Source organism: Phyllosticta citriasiana (assembly GCF_038021145.1).
Source record: "Phyllosticta citriasiana strain CBS 120426 chromosome Unknown IWZ02scaffold_16, whole genome shotgun sequence".
Classification (NCBI taxonomy): Eukaryota; Fungi; Ascomycota; class Dothideomycetes; order Botryosphaeriales; family Phyllostictaceae; genus Phyllosticta; species Phyllosticta citriasiana.
In genome coordinates this window covers 817,069-838,322 of record NW_027117293.1, presented here as the reverse complement: position 1 = coordinate 838,322, position 21,254 = coordinate 817,069, and the positions used below count along the sequence as shown (strand labels likewise).

The following is a 21,254-nucleotide window of genomic DNA, read 5'->3' as shown; positions in this document are numbered from 1 at the left end:
TGGCATATCGAACTGATTGTCCTGTGAAGTTGCTGCTCTGCTTGTTTGACCGCTGCTGCTGCTGCTACTGCGCGCTGCCCGGACTCCAGAACCGTCACGTCATCACCATTTCAGACTAAAACACACACAAATGCTTAGAGATCAATCAGCAAACAAGACATTGTACCACATCGTCATCACTATCGTGATCATCTTCATCCTCATCTCATCATTTCTGCAGCTCTCCACTCTGCAGCGACAGCACCCCCACCACCACCATCCATCTTCTCCTTCACGGGACCCTCGCCACAACCAACCAAACCCCCAAAGCCCCCTGAGAAAACCAGCTCATCTCGTCTCGGCTCAACTCGGCGTGACGCGATGTAGCGTCGCTTAACACACATGCTCAGGCTCGCCGGCGTCTTCCTCGCGCGGTCCCAAGTCCGAGCGCAGCGCGCGGTTGAACAGCTCGAGCAGCATCTGGAAGCAGATGCCGGAGATGGCGGGATCGTAGCGGCCCTTGGAGAGCTCGTCGCGGATGAAGGCGTCTGTTTAGTTGGGTTTTGTGTGAGTTGGGGGGATGGTGGCAACGGGGGAAGGGAGACTTACGCTGCGCCCACTCGGGCTCGTAGAAGCTGAATTTGACGCCTGCTTCGTGCAGCGTTGAGCGGATCAGGTCGCGGCCGGCGGGCGGGACGTGCGTGTCTTTTTTGCCAAAAATCTGGGGGGTGGTGGAGGTGGAGATGTGAGCATTTGGACATAGCATCGCGTACGGAAACAAGACTTAGCAGCTCAAGCAGTCAGAGACGTCACACTCACCATGACCAACTCGCCCTTGATATCCTTAGCCCTCTGCAACGAATCGTCATTCTTGCCCTTGCCCAGACTATGACTGTGGATGTCAGTGGCAAAATAGCACACTGCAGCCGCCACACGGCTGTCAAGCGCGCAGCGGTACGCCAGATGGCCACCCAGACACATGCCCGTAGCACCGACGCGCCCGCTGCTCTGCGGGTGCGCCAGCAGCAGCGACACGGACAACTCGGCGTCTTCGTCGTACGCGGCCAGCTCCTTTTCGATCTTCCACGCGTTGCCCGCGTCGGTGCCGGGACCGTCGTACGCGAGTGGCGCCGGCCCCGTGAATTCGTGGTACGAGGATGGCGCTGCGACGAGGAAGCCGTGAGAGGCGATTTGGCGAGCGAAGCGTTGGACGGGTCCGGTTACTGGAGTGCTGGGTTAGAGATGCTTTGTGGCGCAGAGGATGTGGCTGTGGTGTAAATGTGAAGAAATGGACAGAAACGAGTTTCAGACTAGCAGCTGGGGAAATCTCAAGAGGACTGACTGGCAGTCCCCCCACTTCTTCCATTCATCCATTATAAGGTATGAGCATGGGAGCCATCGACGAGATGAGATGAAAAGACTTATTCAGGAAAAGACAGAAGAAGAAGCAACGAGACAAAACAATGCTGCTATTCGAGCAAGACCAAATCGAATAAAATACCTTGGTAAATCTCGCTGAACAAAACAACACCCGGGAACTTAGCCTTAGGGTAGCCAGGGACAACGGGCTTGAAAAGAAAGACGCCTACAAAATCACTCAGCACGTCTGATCTCTCACACGAAGCGGCAGCAGCAGGGAGGACCATACGCATGTCTCCACCAGCCTTGGTGGGCACATCTTGGTAGCTTTCTTCGATGAGCATCGTGGTTTACTGTCGATGGGTGGGCGTAATGCTGGGGTTTTGTCTTTGGTTGCGCGGTTGTTGTTGGTTGGTTGATCTGCTTGTCGTTGCTGCGTCGTCATTTGTTTGGCCGGATGTTGGTCCACCGAAGCCGGTGGCCACGACTTTCCTTTGATGCCGTGACTGCTGCCCGCATCGTCATCCACCTTGAAGATTTACTTTTATTTGCGATGAGCCAAATGGTTCTATGCATTCTGTCTCGGGTCTTTCCTTTCTCTCTAGTTTTAAAGTCTATGGAATTCTGGAGATTGGAGGGAGCCGCGTTTGCTTGTCCTCTTTTATTTTGTTTTTTTCCGTTTTCGCTTGCAGATGAAAATTCATCACAGCACGGCAATTAATTGAAAAGAACCTTTGCAATTCAAGGACATGTTGGACAATGGGCAATCATCATTACTATCAACAGCTCGTATCAATGTAAGTATCCTAATCTTCGGGGTACTCGTGTGGGAGATAATCGACACTTTGCTGGGAAGAGGAGGTGAGATCAGGACATCCACCTTCCGTCCACAAGAGACCAAAGTCAAGAGAGGGAGAAATCTCAAATCGACCGCGCGAGCTCATCAAGTGCATCAAGCGACTCGTGAGTCAACTGAAGCCGACGCAACTGACTCCTCCGCCTGCGGTACTTGCGCAGCTGAAGTCTATTGAACCTCGTGAGCACCTTCTTCCTCCTCACATCATCGCGAGCTTCCCTCCAGTCCACGTGCAGCCTGTCAATTAGAGTGTCTGAACAGTATTCAGAGTCGATAACATCGTCTAGTCCCATCTCGATAATGGCGAGACTCTGGCGTGATCGGAACCAAGCCTGCGAAAAGTGGATGTACTCGCGGAAGAAGTGGTCGATTTGGGCTTGATCTTTTTCCAGGTATCCTGTGCGACGCATCTCGAGACAGGCGACTGTGTGTTGTTTCCAGGACTCTGTGGCCTGGTCTGGATGGAGTTCGCCTTCGAGCACAGAGATGGCCTCGACGTAGGTTTCGAATGGGAGCGGAATCGCTGTTGGCTCGAGCACTTGTCGTAGTTCTAGGGTCAACCAGTCCTCGGCGCGCGGTGGTCTGTAGGACCCTTCGTTGAATGACATCCCTCGCCCGGTGTTCCTTGGACGCAGAGCCCTGAGAGCCTCTTCCTTTTCTGGCGTAGGTATTTGCCGAGGCTCGAAAATGAGTCGCTCGAAAAGACGCTCTTGTTCCAATGAAGTGACGGTAACTGTCAGCTTGGGATGCTGTGATTTGTCGACCTCATCAACCGAAGGCAACCCTGATTTACTGCGAATTGGTAGAGTCAGAGTCCAGGCAGTCGATTCTTTCTGGTGGGAACGAAGCTCTTCCTCGATGGACCTTCGAGTCTGATGTGGGCGAGGCGTCACGGGGGCAGGTCCAGTTTGGGGACCGCAAGCGAGTTGCTTGGAACGGTGCTCTTCCTCGGGAGACATTCCTCTCTGCCAATGCTGGAGCGGGATATCGGCGCGAGCACAGTCGAAAATGCGCCGTTCCAGCATCTCTTCCACTTCAGGTGGCATTGGGGTCTGCTTCTGGGCGGGCATCCTGACTCTTTCACCACGTTGTGAAGTGATGGGTGACTGAGGTGCCATGGTGGTGGGATTATTGCTGAAGGCAGCAGGTGCGCAGTTTCCACTGTCGGGAACGGGGTGGTATGGAGATTGGGCTCATGATTTGTTCTTATATACATCTTGTGTACTGGATGGGGATGGTTGAATAACAATGGATGTTGAGTTGTTGAGCAACGTTGAAATAGAACCAAAATAACATACCGCTTCGTGAAGACCGTTGGGTCTATGTCTGGAACCAAAGAGGAAACTCCTCCAGTTCAAAGTATGAGGCAAACACAAAGAGTGAGTAGCAAGGAAGACTTGTTAGTCGGTATTGGTAGGTAGAGTGAGTTTCTTCAAGACATTTAAGACTGGGCGGAGCTGGAGGGCACGGGAAGTCGCGTCCGTGCTAATGATGAGTGTTGGTTCCCACGTGCATGTAAGGTACCGGTACCTAAGCTGGAAAAGTCAACCACGTCTCAGGCCCAGATGTTTCCACTGGGACAGAGTCAAGGGGGCTCATAAACTTCCACCCCCAACATGTCATAATAGAAGCTCAACACATCTGCGGGGTGCAGTATCTCCTGGATTGTGTGAAGCCTGTGGATGGTCAAGATGGCGGATATACAGTCGGGCCTCATTTTGAATTCGAAACGGGCGCAAATCGAACGCGACGTGGTTGAAAGACGAATGCGGGTGCGGTCCATTCGGATTGAGTGTATTTGACCGCCAATGGTGGTATCTCGCTCTCTATCCTCTTCAACAAAACCATTGTCCGAGGGCTGCATGGCTTATTTTTTTTCTTTGACGCGGGAGGAGCAATTCCATTGGGCAAGTTCTCTGATCTCTGAATCCCCATCACATTTTGAGAATCAAGTCCTCTGGACGTTTCCATAAAGCCCACAAACAAACGAAGCATGCATGCATCATGACGAATGCCCCCCGGCCCAGAAATTGCTCCGATTTGTGAATTTCAATCCCTGTTCCACAAATCCATTGCCGCGCCTTATGGTTTTTCACCGAACTCTCGTCCGCCTACGACACCATTCATCCCGAAGACCGAAGAGGAAATTTACGCCTTGGTCTGGCGCTTGGCGACACCGGACTGGAAGTTGTTGCTGGCGCGGCGGGGGAGGTTCTTCATGTACCTCATGCGGCCGGAACCGGTGGTGTGCCTCCTCTTGGCCTTCTCGCCCCAGTTGACTGTATCGAGTTGGTCAGTGATGTTCTCATTAAAAACGCCCTTGTTGCGAATGTTGTTCCGAGGACGCTCGAACGGGTCGGGATTATCGAAGGGCAAACGTACAGCCACGAGTCTTGGCCGCGGGGTAGCCGCAGGCAGCGCAGGTGTGCTTCTGGATGTGGAGGGAGCGGCGACCTAGAAAAACGTCCATGTCAGTCTTTATCCTCAATCCCACTTGCCCGCCTCGTCCATCGAGCCAGTGTTTGATTCCTTGGATAGTACTAACCGCAACGCCTGCAGAGGGTGTGCGTCTTGTTGTGGCGCTTGCCGAAGCTGGAGGTACCCTTCGCTATTTAGGCCGTCAGTCTCGTGGATTGCGATCGTGGTGGTTGGCGCGCAGCGGCGGAGGACGACGTACTCATTTTGAATTAGGGACTGTATGAGAAAGTGTAAGTAAAATTTTGAGAATTCGAGAGAGTGACAGGGCTGCTGACCGTTGGTGTTGGCTGTCGTAGCTTCGAGGTGTCGTCGGTGGTGTCGTCCCGGCTGATCGCGAAAGTCGCCCACAGTGTCGTCTCTGGCGAAAATGCAAAGTGCGGCACGTGACTCGCTAGTCCGCTTTCGTCGATGGCCGGAGGACCTCACCACCTTCTCATCAACGCCCGCTCGAAACACAAGAAACTTTGAAGTCGGTTGCAGTGCAAGAGTAGGGCCTGTCGGCGATCCTGTAGGTGCCGCGCTGACTGACCACTATCATTTTGATTCCACTTACGAGCCACCTATCTTGGACTCATCAACAAATATGTATCAACGCAATAATGCACGTTTTGTTCCCTTTAAGAACCTAGCTATGCATCGACACAAGTAATGCTAGCAATCGGTGTACGGATGCTTTTGCAGCCTGATCCAAAACCGGCTCAAGCGCATCTTCAATCAAGTTTCCTTGAGCCTACCCCATTCGGCCTTCAGATCAACGAATCCGTCCTCTCCTATCACCTTGCCTCGATCCCATTCTCTTCCCTCTCCCTTCTTTCTCCACTTGACGTCTTCTTCTGATTTTTCCTGTCCGCTGGCCCATTTTTCAATCTCCTCTTCGGTGAATCCGGCAGCCTTCAGCCTCTCTGCGCCTTGCTGCTGCCACTTTTGCCTGTCGCGGAGAGCTTCCAGTGCCATGTCCCAGTCGTCTTCTTCCTCCGAGTCTACGCGGACGTCTTGTGAAGGGTCGTAATCTGCCGCAAAGTGTTTGTCCATGGTATTGTTGAAGTTTGTAGCTCCGCGACCTCGGGGTCGAGAGGCTGGCTCAAGAGATGGTGGCAGAGGCCCCAGAATATCGTCCAGGGGATCGGTATCAGAATCATCATGATCATCGCCGCGAGAAGGGCGACTCTTGGTAGGTGGTGCATGGCTCCTCTTGCCATCGGCAGGACTGTCTGCGTGAGTTGACAAGGTTGATGGGGAGCGTCGCTTTCGCCGTCCTTCGTGCCGATTCCTGGATCTACTCCGCGATCTGTCGGGCGATCGTGACCTTGACCGTCTTCTTATCCGGCCACCATCATCGCGACGCCGTCTCCGATGTTCTGGATAGTCCTCCCGCCGCCTTGACTTGTGTCGCCGCTCCCTGCTGCTCTCGGCCGAGGTACTTCTTCGCCTTTCTCGTCGTCTACGTTCCGTACGATGGCGTCTTTCTCCATCCTGATCTACCGAGCGGCTCCTGTCTCGATCTCTATGGCTCCTTCGATGATGTCGCGACCGGCGTTCATGATATGCGTCCTCGCTGTCAGAATCGTGGTGATTGCGCCGCTCGCCACGACTGTCTCGGTCTCGTGTCGACTCGTACTTGGAGCTGTGTGAAATCTGCTCGCCATCATGGCGTCTCTTTGTAGTCCCATCTCGCTGCGTGTCATTGTCACCGGCGTCCATCCGTTGCCTCTTTGGCGGCCGCTCTTCTCGTCCCCTTCTGCTCCTCTCCGCCTCCCTCAGATCCTTTCCCAGAATCGACTTGGCATCTCTGGGAGCTCTCTTGTTCTTGAGCGATGTCAGTCTCGCCTTAGCCTCAGCTTCTTCCTTGGCCAGAAGCGCCGCATTGTGGCTGTCCGTTTCGCGAAGTATGTTTCGGAGAAAGCGTGTATTAGGTTTGGGAGCTTTGCTTGTCGGCCTTGGAAACATTAGCTTCAATTGACCGTTGGATGGACTACATGAGACAAACCTCTTGGGTAATACAGCTTCAAGCCCTACAGCGGCGTACCGGTTGGAGCTTGCCTTCGCATCCTTCTTGAGCAGCTCAGCAACGTAGTCGTCGGTCGGGTCGTCTGTAGGCATTTTGCGACAGGATCCTCAAAGATCTCAGGCTGCTCCACCGGGGCAAAGGAGCTGGCGAGGGCGAGGCGCTCGCAGTGAGCACAAGTGCAGAGAGAAGGCGGATGGTCGCAGCGACTATCAACGGGCACTCGGGACAGGCGCTGAGCATGACGTGGGGGAAGAGATCACCCGAATAAAACCCGCGCGGCGAATTCGTCGTCCGTCGGCCAGACCAAAACCAAGCAGTAAACAAAGCATTCGACACTGCGAGCGACATGGCAACCGCACCGGAAGCAGCAATCGAGCGACTCGAGGAGCTACAGAGGAACCAGAAGATTTCAATCATCGAATTGAGCGACGATTTCGGGCCAAAGCCGTCAAGCTATGGAACCAAGCGCAACTCCACTGGCTCAGAAGCGTCCGCTGAGGACGCAGAGCAGGCTACGTCGCCAGCGACTTTACAAGCGGATTTGATTCACTACAAGGTATTGCGCCATATTCAACATATTCATGCAGAAGACCATGCTCAGCATCTTGTCAGGAATTGTTCTCGAAGCTCCGCTTCAGCTACGTCGAGCAAACAACCAAAGAGGAGTTTCTCAAAGCCCTTACAAACGACCCGCCGCAATTCGTCGAGCCGCAGGAAAACCTCGAGCTGGAAGCGCAGCTAGTCGAAGTCAAGGCCAGCCTCAAGGCGCAAAAACTCCAAGTGGCGGACACGCTCGCCCAGCTCGAGCGCCGCGGCCGCGAACTCAGTCAACGTGAGTTTTCCACGGAATTTTCAGCACGAACAACTGCGCTGACTACAGAGATACAGGCCACGAATCAATCCAACTCCGCACGACGCAGCTCTCCTCGCTCCCCGGCCAAATCGCCGAGCTCGACACCACCATCTCCTCGCTGCGCGACAGCTCCGCCCCCGACCCCGCGAACCCCTCCCTCTCCATGCCGCTCCCCGAAACCCTGCAGGCTCTCCAAGTACGCGAGGCTGAAGCAGCGGCCCTCGATAAACAGTTGGCGGCCCTCCAGGCGGCGGTGCCGCGCAAGACGCGCGAGCTGGAGCGCCTCGAGGCCGAACTCAAACCGCTCGAGATGCAGCGGAATGGCACGGTTGCGGCGGCGAAGGAGGCGCAAAGGCGAAGGGAGGAGGGCGAGGCGGGGATGGGTGATGATTTGGAGGAGAGGGGGAGGTGGTTGACGGCGGTGGAGCAGGGTATGAAGGGCATGCTGGAAGTGGAGAGGTAAACGTGGGGAATTGTTGGGAGTTTTGGGCGTTTGACTTGGGCTTGTAAGAAAGCTTATTGGGTGGGGGGGTTTTTTTTTTTTTTTTTTTCTTTTGCGTTGAATGATACCATGGGTAGGCTAAGGAGATCAAATCGTACAACTTCGTTTCGAGCTGGGTCAGGAGTATTGGTCACTTGCGCGATTGGGGACCAAAACAAGTCAAATCTATCAACCAGCCTATCTCTCCGCTTCAAGTCGGACACGGAGATGGTCGATTCATCACCACCCAACAAACCTACCCCATGACAGTCTGCCACCCCATCTCAACCATAACATCGACCCAAAACGCCTCGCCCCCCCTCCTCCAAACCTCCTTCACGAGCTCCAACATCCGCTCCAGCGGCCTGCGCGGCAACCGCCGCTTAAACACCTCCAACCGCTCGACCACAAACGCGCGCGCCTGCCGCACCGCCGCCGCGCCGCCCGCGTCGTCGAAGTCCCAGTAGTCGAGCGACGACGGCGTGTAGCGCAGTTCGCTGGCGGCCGCGACGAGCAGGATCGGTTGGGTCGACATGGTGCCGGAGGTGTGGGGGAGGGAGGAGAGGGTCGAGAGGATGTGCAGGGCTAGGCTGTTGAGGAAGGCGCGTTCGTTGGTGGGGGTTGTTGTTGTGGAGGTTGTTGTTGTTGTTGTTCTTGTTGCTGTGGTGGTGGTTGAGGCGTGGTGCCCGCTGTTTACGCCGAGGCAGCTGTACCAGGCGCGTGTGCTGGAGGCCAAGGTGTCGGTGTCGTCGTCTTGATCGTCTACAGCTTGTTGGTCAGGGCGAGCAAATTGGGTGTTATTGCTGTCGCTATTAGTGTGGGTAGTACTAGTAGCCGACGGCATCGCTGCCGCCGTCTGCTTCGCAACGCCCAACCGCTTGCGCAGCAGCGAAGGGAAAACGCGGTAAAGCTCGAGCAAGCCAGCACAGCGGTACGCCTGGCCCACGGCCACGAAATCCGCACGCGCAGTATTAACATCACCGGGATCGATCAAGTCGTCAGTGGTCGGGAGCGAAGCGGAAAGCAAGTGGCCCTCTAGCACCGTCGCCCAGGCCAGATTATCGGCAGCTTCCTTTGCGCGGCCGGTGCGAAACGACGACGACGACGACGACGACGACGACGACGATGTGGGCAGCCTGGCAGAGCATGTGGCGTCGCCAAAGAAGGACGATGAATGGTGGTGGTTGGCGTCGTCGTGGTGCCGCGATTTGGACAGACGCTCTTTACGAATCAGCCGGCCCACTTCGGCGAAGATGGTATGCACCTTGGGCGCGATGCCGGTCCAGGGGTGCGGGAGAAGCTTTCGGGCATGCGCGACGGGGCTGTCGCTGTTGCCGTTGAGGAATGACGATGCGAGACCCAGGGGACCAATATTGGACGAGGTCGACTCGGGTTCGACGAAGCCGATGAGCATCTCCCAGTATATCAGCGCCTCTTCGAAAAATTGGTTGCGGCGGCGCAAAAGGTTGTTTCCGGGCGGCACTGGAGCGATGAGACGGGGGTATATGAGGGCTCTGGCAGCGGAGAGATGCGACAGGCCAAGGTCGCTGCTGTCGTGCCACGCTGCTGATGGTCCTAGGAGCAGCAGAGTGAGCAATGCCCGGTCACTGCTCTGGCACCCGGCTGTGACCAATTGCATTTCGTCTTGAAGGCATCGGTACGCCTTGCGCTGCATGTCCAAGCCGGTAAAGATCATTTCGGGGTAGAAATTGGCCAGCTGCGCTGCCGCCATTGACTGGATGGCGTAGTAAACCGACGGGCTACTATCCCATATCTGCCCGACTGCGCTTCGAAACGGGTTCAAAGCAGAGTCGAATGCCGAGTATAGCGGACAGACGTTGCTAAAGTAGTAAGTAACTAGCTCCGTTGCCGGATCAGCCAGTGAGGAGATGGGGGTGTCGGTGGCCCTGTTGTAGAAAGTTTGCAAAAAGTTCTCCGCCGGATTATTGAAATCCAAGACATTCTCCGGCTGCGCCGTCGCAGGTATCTCTTCGACATCTCTGGAGTCGTCCATGCCTTCTGCAGTGGTTCCTGGAATTTGAGATCCCATCTCAGAGGGATCAACATAGGCGATCCCAGGATCATCGAGCTCAATGTCCAGCAAGTTTGGATCAATCGGCGGGGAAGCGTCCAACTCTACGTCTCGACCTTGCAACTCAGGTCCAGGATCCACCTCTTGTGTAACGTTTGGTCGTTCGTTGCTCTGCCTTTGGTGCCTTTTGCTTCCCTCGCGCGATCCTCTGGAGGCGTCAAGTGGTGCTACGCACTCGACGACCCTTGCCGAGTCACCCCCTTGCACAGACTCTCCCGAGTCCTCTCTCCGACGCTTCTTTCCAGAAGACGGCCTGTCCCGCTGCTCTTCACTTCCTTCGCGACGAGCAAGAGTGCCATCAACCAGATCCTTTTCACTGCCTCCGTCTCTATCAACCCGATGACTGCTCCCAGTAGTGCCATCTTTCCTCTTCGCCGTCGTCTTCGAGTTAGGCGAGGCCCGCGGCTCACTTCTTTGCCTGGCAGCCTGCCTCCTGCCAGGCTGTTCGCCGGATAGGTAGGACTGGTATTTGTCGCACCACTTGAGCAGCTTGCCGTAGCCGGGGCAGTCGATGTGGCGGGCGACGCAGTTGCGGCATGAAGGCTTGGTCTCATCGCATTTGAGCTGTACGTTTGCTCCGAGAGCCGAAGGTCAGAGGAGGAAAATGAAAATGATGAAGAAATGGAAGAGTGGAATTGAAGTGGAGGCAGAAGCGGAAGCCGATTCTGAAGGAGCAATGGAATGTGTCTTGGGTGCTTCCAAGCCGCTGAATGTGAAGTGAACATGATGACTCATCTCTCCACCGAAACCAATGCGCCGTATGGGTATTCCGTTCACGCATTCATTCACTTACCCTTTTTAGCTTGCACCGCTGACACCCATTCTTGCTCTTTGGTCTCTTGCGCAGATTCTCCCTGCCGCTACCACCGCTCGGCGTCGAAGTCGCCGTCGACGCATCGACAGCAGCGGCAGGCTGGTTCATGGCTCCGAGGCCCTTGCCCATCTCTGCCGCCTTGGTCGCTGTGCGCGCCATGACGATTTCTGTCCTCGTCGTCGCCTTGGCCGACGCACTTAGCGCCAAAGGAGGAGGGAAATATTCTTAGACAGCAAAGAAGTAGCAGTGGTCGTCGACGAGAGCGAGCGCGGACGACGAGGGACGAGGGTGAGCGAGAGACCGGATAGGTCGATGACTACTTATGTAGGTACTGCCCGTCGATGGATGGACGCGACGCGACGCAACGTGACAGACGAATCAACCTCGGCGCCCTCTTCTTTCAGACAGCGAACGAAAAGCTTTGTCGATTCGACGGCGTCTTGTTCCTAGCTCTTTTGGCGCCAGGACCCTCGCTCGCAACAGACGACCGTTGGTTGGCCGCGTGGAATAGTGTAACAGCACGTGTCGCCCAGCAGACGAGACAGGAACAGAGATGGAAAAAGATAGGGGCGATGAAAGAAGAAAGAGAAGATTACCGACGAGCAAAGCAGCCGGTGTGTGGTCGACTGGTAAGGTAGGTAGACAGCTAGCAGAGACGCCGGCAGGCGATAGTCGTCGGTAATAGACGGTCAGTCAGTCAGTCAGTCAGTTAGGCAGCGTATTATTATCTACAGCGGGAAAATGACTGGCCGGCCAGCCGGCAAGCAGGGCAGGCAGCTCAGCAAGAACGTGACAGAGAAGCCCTGCCATTGATGGCGGGCGCTGATGAGCGGCGTCGAGGTTGTAAGTAAAAGGCCGCTCGGCAGACGCTGTGGTTCGCCATAGATAAGACGGCCGCGCGCCGGCCCGGGTACCTGAGTGGCCCCAGCCATCCACCACACCACACCACACCACACCACACACTGCCTTTCTTCCTCTCTCTCTCTCTCTCTCTCTCTCTCTCTGCAGCAAGTCAACCACGCACCGCCAGATCAGGGTTTTGTGGAGACGGCCCTGCCGATAAGAGTCTCCAGTTTCCCTCCGCATCCGGCACACAACCAACCCGCCGAGTTTCAGCTCCTCCGTTTCCTCTTCTGTGCGGGGAGCATCGTGGACTGGAATCATCCGCCCAAAGCACATACGAGGATGGCCTACAGATTGCAGATGCAGACGAGATGAGATGCGGGGAAGCGAGCGAGGCAGGCAAGCAGGCAGCGGGTACGGTACGGTACGGTATGGTGGTAGCAGCACGCGACCAAACGCCTCCAACGCTGCACCGCGAATGGGGGGGGGGGGGGAGGGGTATGATGCTTTTACGTCATGGCATCGACGGCGGTTAGCGGCGGTGCATGGATGGCGTGCGTGTTGCGACGGTCCGCGTGGCTACTACTTGGTGGCCGGGGTGGGCCAGAGCGAGCAGGAGACAAGCGTGGGTTCGTGTTCGGTCAGGACAGGGAAGGAATCAAGCAAAATGTCGAACGAAGCATTGGTTGCGCGTGGTTCCCGTATTTCCCTACCCACTCCAACTTGCTAGTACCTGCCGATGGGGCTTGTTGGCATTAGGTCAGTCATGACTCTCTCAAGACGGCGGGGAAATGGGCGAGTGGGGGGAGAGTTGATGCAATTCCCATCAGAGGCGGGCAGTGAGCTTTTCAAAGAGGGTAAGATATGACAGATGACAACATTTAAGTCATGGCAGGTCGAAGGATTGACGAGATTTCAATCGATAGATACCAGGAGCAGTCAAATGGTTGTGTGCACCTCCAGTTCTACTTTCAACGCCCGCCACGCGCCTCTACATACTTAACTATCTACGTACTTGCCTACCAATAAGTATCGGAACCCCGGTCCGTCACCATCGACTCCAATACAACAAGAAAGGCTTCTACCACTCCTGTCTCTTCCCCTGACCCATCTATCCGCACACAATATCCTACACAAACACGGCGCGCCCGCCCGCTCGTCCGAATCGTACACAACGTGGTGGTTGTACATGTATGGACCCAATTAGTCGTCGGCTCGTTTCGAACGATCAGCTAAACTTCCAGACGAACGAAGCGCCTCCAAGGAGATAGGAAAGATATGACGAAGACAAGTAAGTGGAAAGACGGAAGCGACATGGAAACTTCGGCCGCCAAAGACTATCCCTCGCCCAGAACGCTTTCTCAGCATCCTCTTCATCTACTTTTGAGCAGCGGCTGGCTTGCTGCTGGATCCTCTTCTGCCTCACCACGTCCGCGAAAACATCTCTTCTTCGTCTTTTTGCCGTTCGAGTCCTTCCTGTCCGATTCCCTTGACCCAGCAGCATTTGAAATGCAGCCATTGACACGCCTAGTTGCTCTTCTTGCCGTCTTCGGCCTCGACGTAAGGATGCTTGATGGTCAAGCACCATATATCGAGATAATCGCAAATGGTCGTAATGACATCATATACAAAGCTGCCATGGACGCCAACAGCCAGACCGACGCACAAGAAGACAAACGCGACCTGATAGACGCCATCGCCCAGGGCACTGGGCCAACCCAGCTTGCTCAGACCGCCGAGGTAGATGCCGTCGATGTGGGCCTTCTGCAGGCTGTTGCGGATGACGGGGCCGGCCGAGTCGACGACGGCGAAGAGCAGCGGCAGGATCAGGATGTTGGTCCGCGGGAAGGCCGACTTGGTCAGGTGTGCCGTGATCATGCGGCCGACGCTGAAGGCATTGATGAGGCCGACGTAGGAGATGAAAGGCACCAGGTGCGCGTTGAGGATGACGGGTTGCAGGTACAGGTACGCGACGATGAGGACCCACGCCGTGAAGAAGGGCAGTAGGCCGAGCAGTGCGATGCGGCTGCGCTGACCGCGGGCCCGGCGAGCTTCAATGACGTTTTGCGCACTATGTGGTCGTGTTAGCTGCATCATAGTCTTTCGATCGGGTGAGGTGTGGAGATGCAAGGGAAAAAAGTCGGTGGCCGTCTCGTGCATACTGACCTGGAGATGGTGTTGAAGACGAGCATGATGCCGCCGTACACCATGTACGACTCGGTCCACGCCATGTTGTACACCAGCTCTGGCAGCCACTCGGGCTTATTGAGACCGAGCGTCGCCAGCATGCCCTGGTGCCAGAAGCTGCCGCCGCCCAGGTATCCGGTCAAGGCGTAGACGACACAGAGCGTGAGAATTCCCTCGACGGGACCGGAGACGATGCCCAGCGTCAGCGTGTGAGTGTGATACTCATCCCAGGTCTGCACGTAGAAAGTGAGCAAGCTGGCAAACAGAATCATGACCGTCTTCCAGCCCTGGCCGAGGTTCATGGCCGCGGCAAACAGAAGAACCTCAAGACTCGTATTGACAGCATCAACGCCATGGTCAAACAATTCTCCCAGCGGCCCGCTCTGCCTGGTTCGGCGCGCCTGCGTCCCATCGACGGCATCAAAAGTTTGGTACAGGAAAAGACCGAGCGCCCACGAGTAGTAGACCCAAGTCGGGCAGTCGACGTCGAGGCCAGGCGAGTACCAGAGCATGGTGAGGAAGTTTGCAACGACAAACGAGAAACCGGAGAGCGTGATCATGTTCGGCGCCATGCTCATGGGAAAACATTTGATGACGACATTGGTGTAGAAGGGCTTCAGGATGTAGCGCGAGACCAGCGAGTGATCGACGCCAGAGTATTTGTACTCTTTAAGCCGAGGCAGCTTGTCTTGCCGTATGTAGACCATTTTGAAAGTGAAGCGTTCAATATGTTTCCCAGCTCTTGCCGGACTGTGGGGTCGCTAGGCCCTGACGTGGCGGAGTGGCGCGTGGTGTGCGGTGGGTGAAGAGGGCAGCGTGCGCGTTGTGTGGAATCCAACGGCGGTCGGTTCCAAGTGTAGTGACTGGCTGCGTAAAACGAGTCGTCGCGGTCGTCAGGTCATTAATACGTGCTGAGGGGGGCGGGGAGAGTGAAGAAAAGATGAATGGGACAGGTTCTGTTTCGACGCTGGAATTTCTTGATCGGACGCGTTCCATCGGCGTCATGGCTCGGGCCACGCGATCTGAAGACTTGTGCGCTCCATGATAGGCTACTGCTACAGGCACAACGGCCGCTTCCAAAGTTTGACAGTGCATCATCCATGGACAACACGGCCTCCGACTACGTACTGCCAACGCGGCACGGCTCGCATTGTTGGCTGCACGCTACTCATTGTAAGCTGTTGACATGGCCCAGCAGCCTGGGGCTTCCAAGAGTCAATTTTGACCTTTTTCATTTCCTCGTTGACCATAATCCTTCCTCGGAGCTAGTTTGATACCCGTACAAACCAATTGGAAAGTCCGCCTGCTCAAATGCCTTGACCCTTGGCCACGCAGATTGACCGACACTAGCAACGCGCGGGAAATGCACATCCGCCATTCCTTGATCCAATCCACCGCCGTAAACAAATTCCCCTTCGCACCTGCAGAACAAGTCCTAGACTTCATGTCCCATGATCCTTCAGCAGCCCAGTGTCTGCCGCCTCATGCCACAGGACTCCACGGCATGGGAATCATAATGCGGCTCTTCATCGTCTGAATCAACGGCACCGTCTTGTGAACAGTCTCGCCCCACCCTTCGACGCTCCAGCTCTGCTCCCGGCGAACCTTGCGCTCCTCGAGGTTGGCAAACTGCCACAGGTGGTGTACCGTGTTGAGGTCTCCAATCTGAACGAACCATGCACCCACACCCTCCATGACCTCGCGCCTGGCCTTGAGTCCCTTTCGCCAGTGCGTCTCCCACTCGAGCAAGTTGCCAGGGTGCAGCGTGTATGAGCGGAGTTCGAAGATGCCTCCGAGACGGCGGGGCGGAGTGGTCGGCCAGAATGAAAACTCCTGCATCAGCGATGACCGCTTCGAACTGATGAGTGTCTTAAGCTTTCTGTCGAATTCGGGGAAATCGGGATGGAATTGAATCGAGTGGAGCGATTCGTGGTAGCCCTCGTAGCGCTGGTACTCCCAGATGTGGACTGCATGGGTTAGCGCCCGACCGCATTGTCAACGCTTGTGGGGACTGACCAAACGTGTCGCAATCCCCAACTTCTGTTCTCCAGCTACCGACCAGATTGACCTTGTTCTCAGGCGAAGCAGCCATGCGCGGATACCACTTGCCCACGAGCTCGACGTACTCGTCGACCTTGTCGGGCTTGACCTCGTGAGTGACGATCGAGTGGACGTACTTGCCGCGAGCAAGCACTTGGGAAAAGCTCCTCTCCATGTCGCGGTCCAGGTTGCGGCCCTCGTGGGTGCCGTAGATGAGGGTCGAGAGCTTGCCCTTGGATTTGCCGCCGTCATGGGCCTCTTCGCGCTCCTTGGCTTCTCCTGCGAGCACAAACGGAAGTGAGTTGACGGCTTTGGCAAGCGTTGAATCGGACGAAGCAATTGCAGAGGGACCAGACGCAGACACATCACCGGCGGCTGGGGATTGGGATGCAGAAGGTGACCCACTCTCTTCTCTCTCACGCCTCGCGGCCTGCTCCTTCAGCTGCTGTCGAAAGGCGCGCTGCCGCTCGTCAAAGGTCGCGGCTCCATTGGGCTCGACGTCGGCGAGCGATGGAGAGCGTGCGGGTTGACGATGGGCGGCCAGAGCGGTGAAGGAGCGCAGCGCTGAAGGCACAGCCTGGGTGCGAAGAGCCGGTGCGATGCGGGGAATCATGGTGCAAGGTTATTGGGGGTGGGGGGATGGAGCGACGTGTCGCGGGATGTGGAGGGAGTAGGAGAGGGTGGTGGTGGTTGTGTTGGAATAAAAGTAAAGGTAGATGGATGGATGGATGGATGGATAGTACAGCAGAGGCGAAGGAGCAGGAGGGATGACGTTGGCTGTGGATTGGATCGGCTCAGGCGAGTCGAAGGACCAAGTACCTCTGCCGCCGCCTCAGGTGGCCGTGTGGTGCGAGATGTACGAGATGGGGTGGTGTGGGTGCGGAGAGGGGTGAGGGGAGAAAGCCAAGCGGGTGGGTGAATGCGTCTGGTCTGGTCTGGTCGATGGGTGGTGGGAGGTGCGAGGTACCTCTGCACTGCGCTGGCATTGGAGAGTGACAAGACCCAACGGACAGACCCTTGGGCTCTGCTTTAAAGCTTCCCCGCAAATTGTGCGTCAGCAACCTGCACCAATCACCACCACCTGCCCGTCCTCGCCTCGACCGCCCTCGCTCGTCCCTGGATTGGAAGCCCTTTGTTCATCACGGCCCTCATCATCGCTGTTGCCATTGGTCCCATCTTGTTTGTCCAGACGCTCGACATCTTGATCCCCCCTCTCGCGGGAATCTGAAGCAGGGAGCTTGGACACCATCCCTGTCCTCTTACATCAGTACCCGATACTAACCGCTCGCTACATCTGACACCGTAATCCATCTTCTCCCGTCTACACGTACGTACTCCTAGGAATATTCTGCGTCCATCACGTCGCCCCTTTACCACTCTTCAGAATGGTTGTCATTGCTATGCTGGAAGTCCGCACGAGCCGCTCGCATACCCTGGCCCCATCTTCTCCACCAGAGCTCCCCACATCTTTTGACTCCAAATGGCGTCACCATCACCAACACATGACGACCACTCTTCAATGTCCCCTCTGCTCCTCAACCCCTGCTCCTCCTCCACATAACCCTCAGAATTATGCTATGTACAAAACCCTACCCTCCCCCTTCCCCCCCCCTATGACCCATCCTTCTAGCGCCAAGCACCATCCTTTTTTTCGCGACCAAGCCCCGTGTGCCTAGTCCCCCCATTCTTCTTCTCATCCTCATGTCAACATCACCACCGACCCCAAGAAACGGAAACTTTTCGTTGCGTAGAAAGATTTTCTTCGCTGTTGCTCCATGTCTTGATACAACCGTGTCCCATGGGCCTATGACCTGACCCGTTGGTAGAAGAGAATGTAGGCCACCTTGTTGTCTTTGGCGCCCTTGTCCTGCATCGGTGTTCTCTTGCCAGCCGACGATGGCGTCGCTGTGCCGTTGACCACTCCGGTCCACTTCTTGCCTGCTGCGCTCGAGCTGCCCGAGCCATTGACTTGGCTCCACCCTCCTTCCGCCTGGTCGTGCTCCTCCTCGTCGTCTTGATCGAAGCCTGCCTGCTCGTAAATGTTCTTGTTCGCACTTTGGTCACGCTTGTGCTGTTCGAGCGCTTTGGCAAGCACCCGTGGGTCTTCTTCGCTGCCGCCTTCCGCCACGTCCTCGGCGCGGATGCGGCGAAGCACTGTGTCGTCCATGCGGATCCACTCCCGACCGTCTTGACGACGCACATCGACCGTGTAGTGACCACCGCTGGCCGTCTTGCCGTGGTGATATACCACCCCCGTCAGCCGGTACTTGGGTTGGCCGCCCTTGACTGCAAGACCGGGCCGCATGTGCGTTGGAAAGACCTCCTTCGGAATCTCCAGGTCCAGGGGATACCCAACCTTCTTCCAGATCTTCTGGGTCCCTCCGGTGTTGTCGTACTGGAAACGCTTGAGATGCAGAATGAGTACAGGCGGTAGTGTCTCAATGAAAACCTGCTTTGTCGCCGACGTCCCTGGACCACGTGGCGAGTTGAAGTCGCCTTGGAGTGTTTCGGGGCGAGTGAGCCCCTTGAGCGCGTCCACGATGTTGTTCACGCTGGGCGCTCCAATATCAAGCTGAAGCGGTTGGTAGGGCTCGAGGGTGACCGAGGGCTTCAGTCCAGGAACGCGAAGTTCCGAACGAAGCTTGCCGCCAAACAGTTTGGTTATCGGAGTTTCAAAGTCGACCACGCCAGACGACCTGGTGACTGCCGCCTTTTGTTTCGGGCCGACCTCCATCCAGCCATCGACTGTGGTTTCGGTTGCCGAGGGGTCAGCGTTGTTGTCGTTGCCAGTTTTGGCATCTGCCGGAGCCTTCTTCATCACATGCACGCATTCATCATGAAGACCTGCCAGAAGGAAACCCAAGAACTCCTCAGCATCCTGCTGATGCCCGCGCTGTGAATATTTAGTAATTGCTCCATTCGTTTGGTTGGAAAACTTACCCTCATAGATGAAAATCGAGGAAGACTTTTGATGACTTCATAAACGAACTCGGGGGTGAATGCATCGCCATACTGCTCCAGCTCAATGTCTTTGAGCCGGAGTTTCAGTTGCTCTTGCGAAAGGGCAGAATCAATGATGGGGAATTCACGAACGAACAAGATCCTTCATTCTTGTCAGTAAGCAATCTTCAAGAGGCTTTTTTTTTTTTTTTTTTTTTTTTTTTTTTTCAGAACTCACATGGCGTCGAGCAGAGGAGTCTCGCTTTTGAAGCTGTACGCTGCACGCTTTCCAACCAAATCGAGGAACTCGTAGAACGGCGTACAGAAAACAAGGGTTTGAAGAATCTAAGACAATTGTTAGGACTGCAATCCTGTCAACCTCATCGTAACACGTACCGAATTCATGTAGCACATGTTGCCGGTATTTACAAGACCGCGCGGCTCGATGAAAGCAATCTTGCTGTCATTGTTCACCTCGAAAGTTCGAAGGACGTCGACAAGCGAGTCGCTCTTGGGTGGCACAAAACCGTTGGGGGCAGATGCACCGTTTGCTACCGTTGGGGGTGCGGGAGCAGCAGTCTTTTTGGTCCTCACCAGATCGGCCCAAGATTTGGGGGGTGCTGCTTTCGAAGGGGGCGAGGTAGGAGTCGCAGTTCGCTCAGACACCGGAGATGCCGAGGTTTTTGGGACCGCATTGTCGTCTTCTTGTTTCGGCTCCTCAACAGCGGTGGCCGGGCGCTCGGCTGTAGACGCAGTGGCACTGCTTTTCCTGCGGGATGCAGGGACTGCGGGCACGACAGGCTTGATTGGTATGATGGGTACCGCCGGGACAGTGCTCTTGCGGTTTTGAGTCACTGGAGCTTGTGCGCGAGGCGTGGACGGTGGTAGCGCTGATGAGGGAGTCGTCGGGCGCGTCGAATCAGTTTCCGAGGGAGCTTGAGAAGTGTCGGGCGTGTCGAGTTCCGAGGCCGCAATCGCCGTGGTCTCTGGCGCATCCCTTGGCTCTTTTTCCTGTTGCTCCAAGTTTTCGGTTTGCGTCGTTTCCGCAGTTTGTTCCCTTGCGGGCAGCTCTAGCATGGGTTCATTTGATGCAGGTTGGTCGCGCCTCCGCCTCCGTTGTCGCCGCGCCTTTGGAGGAAATGGCTCGTCGGGGTTGGAGTACCAGGGTAGCTGTCACAAGGTTAGCAGAGTCTTGGTCGACAGTGAGAGCGGACCCTGGAGCGCACGTACCGGAGGATAGAATGGCATCCTGAGTCCCAGCGCCGGAGGCGTGTTTCTCGACGAGAAGGATGGCCGCGACGAACCTGGGATGGGAGGCGTGGTGGAGGCGCTTTGTGCGGTCGTTGGAGTTGAGGGTGATGCCAATGGCTGCGAATTAACCGAAGGTGTGGAGGGTGCAGGCTGCGGCGTAAAGGATTGTGCTACCAAGGCTGCCGGCGGCGTGTGGGTGTGGACAACAGGCGGAGTGCGGACATGCTGTCGGTGCATAGGAGCAGCAGCATGAGCTTGGGGATGAGAGGAGACGACGACGGGCGAATGCTGGAGCGGCGGTGGCTGCTGAGGGTGGTATGGCCGGGGCGGCAGCGGGTGTTGATACTGCGCATGAGCATTGTAGGTAGGATAGTAGTGTTGAGGGTAGTATGGGGTGCCGTGGAAGTGGGCGGGATGGGGATAGCCGGCGTAGACATGCATGGGCGCAGGCGAGTGGGCCTGCGGCGGCATGTGGTAGAAGTCGTTTTGTCTCCTCATGGCAGCTCCAGAGGGCATGCCGGCGTGAGGACCGGGCACCATGGGTTGATGGAGACGTGTGCCTCACGGTCAGCGCTGGCCGGTCAAGGACCTAGCGACCGACGTGAGGCGGGTTGAAGAGAAGATGAAGGCCGCCAAGACGCGCCTTCAAGCAGCGGTGAGGGAGAGCGGCGGCGGGCGGCGCCGGATGCGCAGCAGAGGGCGACGCGTGAGGATGGCGAGGTTGTGATGGAGGAGGAGGTGGTGGTGGTTGATGACGGGTTTGTGTTGGCGGAGGGTTGGCGGGCTACGTACGGTACGGTAGGTCAGGTTAGGTTGGCTTGATAATTTGCTGGGGGTGCGTGGGTTCCAGTTGAGGTCATCAAGGCAGCGTGACATGACAGAGACAACTTAAGAGAGACTGGAAGGCCGACGATCGCGTGGCTCAAGGCACGACTGCGCCAAACCAGTCAAAAGCCGTATCTTGTGGAAACACAATCAACACTCGGATGCTTCTTCAATGCCTTCCTTGCCCGCCCGCCTGCCTGCCAAGCATCAAGACGCGGGCTCCATCCATCTCTGCTCTGCCACCGTTC

At 56.2% G+C, this 21,254-nt stretch overlaps 8 protein-coding genes across 8 annotated transcripts; 1 reads left to right on the top strand and 7 right to left on the bottom strand.

Annotated features, from left to right (window-relative positions):
* Positions 1-10: 10 nt before the first annotated feature.
* IWZ02DRAFT_462944 (Alpha/Beta hydrolase protein) lies at positions 11-1,840 on the bottom strand. Its single transcript, XM_066768307.1, has 5 exons — positions 1,628-1,840; positions 1,481-1,564; positions 799-1,202; positions 589-700; positions 11-527 (listed from the first exon to the last, which is right to left on the bottom strand). Exons 1-5 carry the CDS (start codon positions 1,680-1,682, stop codon positions 373-375), a joined length of 810 nt encoding a protein of 269 aa, XP_066618861.1. The 5' UTR covers positions 1,683-1,840; the 3' UTR covers positions 11-372.
* A 2,132-nt stretch (positions 1,841-3,972) lies between these two features.
* IWZ02DRAFT_462937 (60S ribosomal protein eL37) lies at positions 3,973-5,000 on the bottom strand. The gene is made up of 4 exons (XM_066768306.1): positions 4,872-5,000; positions 4,740-4,802; positions 4,577-4,648; positions 3,973-4,473 (listed from the first exon to the last, which is right to left on the bottom strand). The coding sequence occupies exons 1-4, from the start codon at positions 4,873-4,875 to the stop codon at positions 4,343-4,345; spliced, it is 270 nt and encodes an 89-aa protein (XP_066618860.1). The 5' UTR covers positions 4,876-5,000; the 3' UTR covers positions 3,973-4,342.
* Positions 4,993-6,903, bottom strand: IWZ02DRAFT_485242 (uncharacterized protein). The gene is made up of 2 exons (XM_066769214.1): positions 6,660-6,903; positions 4,993-6,608 (listed from the first exon to the last, which is right to left on the bottom strand). Exons 1-2 carry the CDS (start codon positions 6,770-6,772, stop codon positions 5,387-5,389), a joined length of 1,335 nt encoding a protein of 444 aa, XP_066618859.1. The 5' UTR covers positions 6,773-6,903; the 3' UTR covers positions 4,993-5,386.
* A 63-nt stretch (positions 6,904-6,966) lies between these two features.
* On the top strand, positions 6,967-8,090 carry IWZ02DRAFT_462934 (uncharacterized protein). The gene is made up of 3 exons (XM_066768305.1): positions 6,967-7,236; positions 7,293-7,512; positions 7,569-8,090. Exons 1-3 carry the CDS (start codon positions 7,027-7,029, stop codon positions 7,994-7,996), a joined length of 858 nt encoding a protein of 285 aa, XP_066618858.1. The 5' UTR covers positions 6,967-7,026; the 3' UTR covers positions 7,997-8,090.
* A 180-nt stretch (positions 8,091-8,270) lies between these two features.
* Positions 8,271-11,028, bottom strand: IWZ02DRAFT_385239 (fungal-specific transcription factor domain-containing protein; the record flags this gene model as incomplete). Its single annotated transcript, XM_066765386.1, has 5 exons — positions 8,271-8,667; positions 8,854-9,150; positions 9,229-10,306; positions 10,451-10,670; positions 10,900-11,028. 5 exons carry the CDS (start codon positions 11,026-11,028, stop codon positions 8,271-8,273), a joined length of 2,121 nt encoding a protein of 706 aa, XP_066618857.1.
* Positions 11,029-13,052: 2,024 nt separating this feature from the next.
* Positions 13,053-14,775, bottom strand: IWZ02DRAFT_100282 (CDP-alcohol phosphatidyltransferase-domain-containing protein). The gene is made up of 3 exons (XM_066761236.1): positions 13,930-14,775; positions 13,205-13,834; positions 13,053-13,065 (listed from the first exon to the last, which is right to left on the bottom strand). Exons 1-2 carry the CDS (start codon positions 14,655-14,657, stop codon positions 13,291-13,293), a joined length of 1,272 nt encoding a protein of 423 aa, XP_066618856.1. The 5' UTR covers positions 14,658-14,775; the 3' UTR covers positions 13,053-13,065; positions 13,205-13,290.
* A 657-nt stretch (positions 14,776-15,432) lies between these two features.
* IWZ02DRAFT_385243 (NIPSNAP family protein) lies at positions 15,433-16,603 on the bottom strand (the record flags this gene model as incomplete). Its single annotated transcript, XM_066765387.1, has 2 exons — positions 15,433-15,917; positions 15,967-16,603. 2 exons carry the CDS (start codon positions 16,601-16,603, stop codon positions 15,433-15,435), a joined length of 1,122 nt encoding a protein of 373 aa, XP_066618855.1.
* A 1,127-nt stretch (positions 16,604-17,730) lies between these two features.
* IWZ02DRAFT_100192 (uncharacterized protein) lies at positions 17,731-20,944 on the bottom strand. The gene is made up of 5 exons (XM_066761235.1): positions 20,161-20,944; positions 19,327-20,100; positions 19,169-19,275; positions 18,931-19,093; positions 17,731-18,883 (listed from the first exon to the last, which is right to left on the bottom strand). The coding sequence occupies exons 1-5, from the start codon at positions 20,719-20,721 to the stop codon at positions 17,795-17,797; spliced, it is 2,694 nt and encodes an 897-aa protein (XP_066618854.1). The 5' UTR covers positions 20,722-20,944; the 3' UTR covers positions 17,731-17,794.
* Positions 20,945-21,254: the final 310 nt, after the last annotated feature.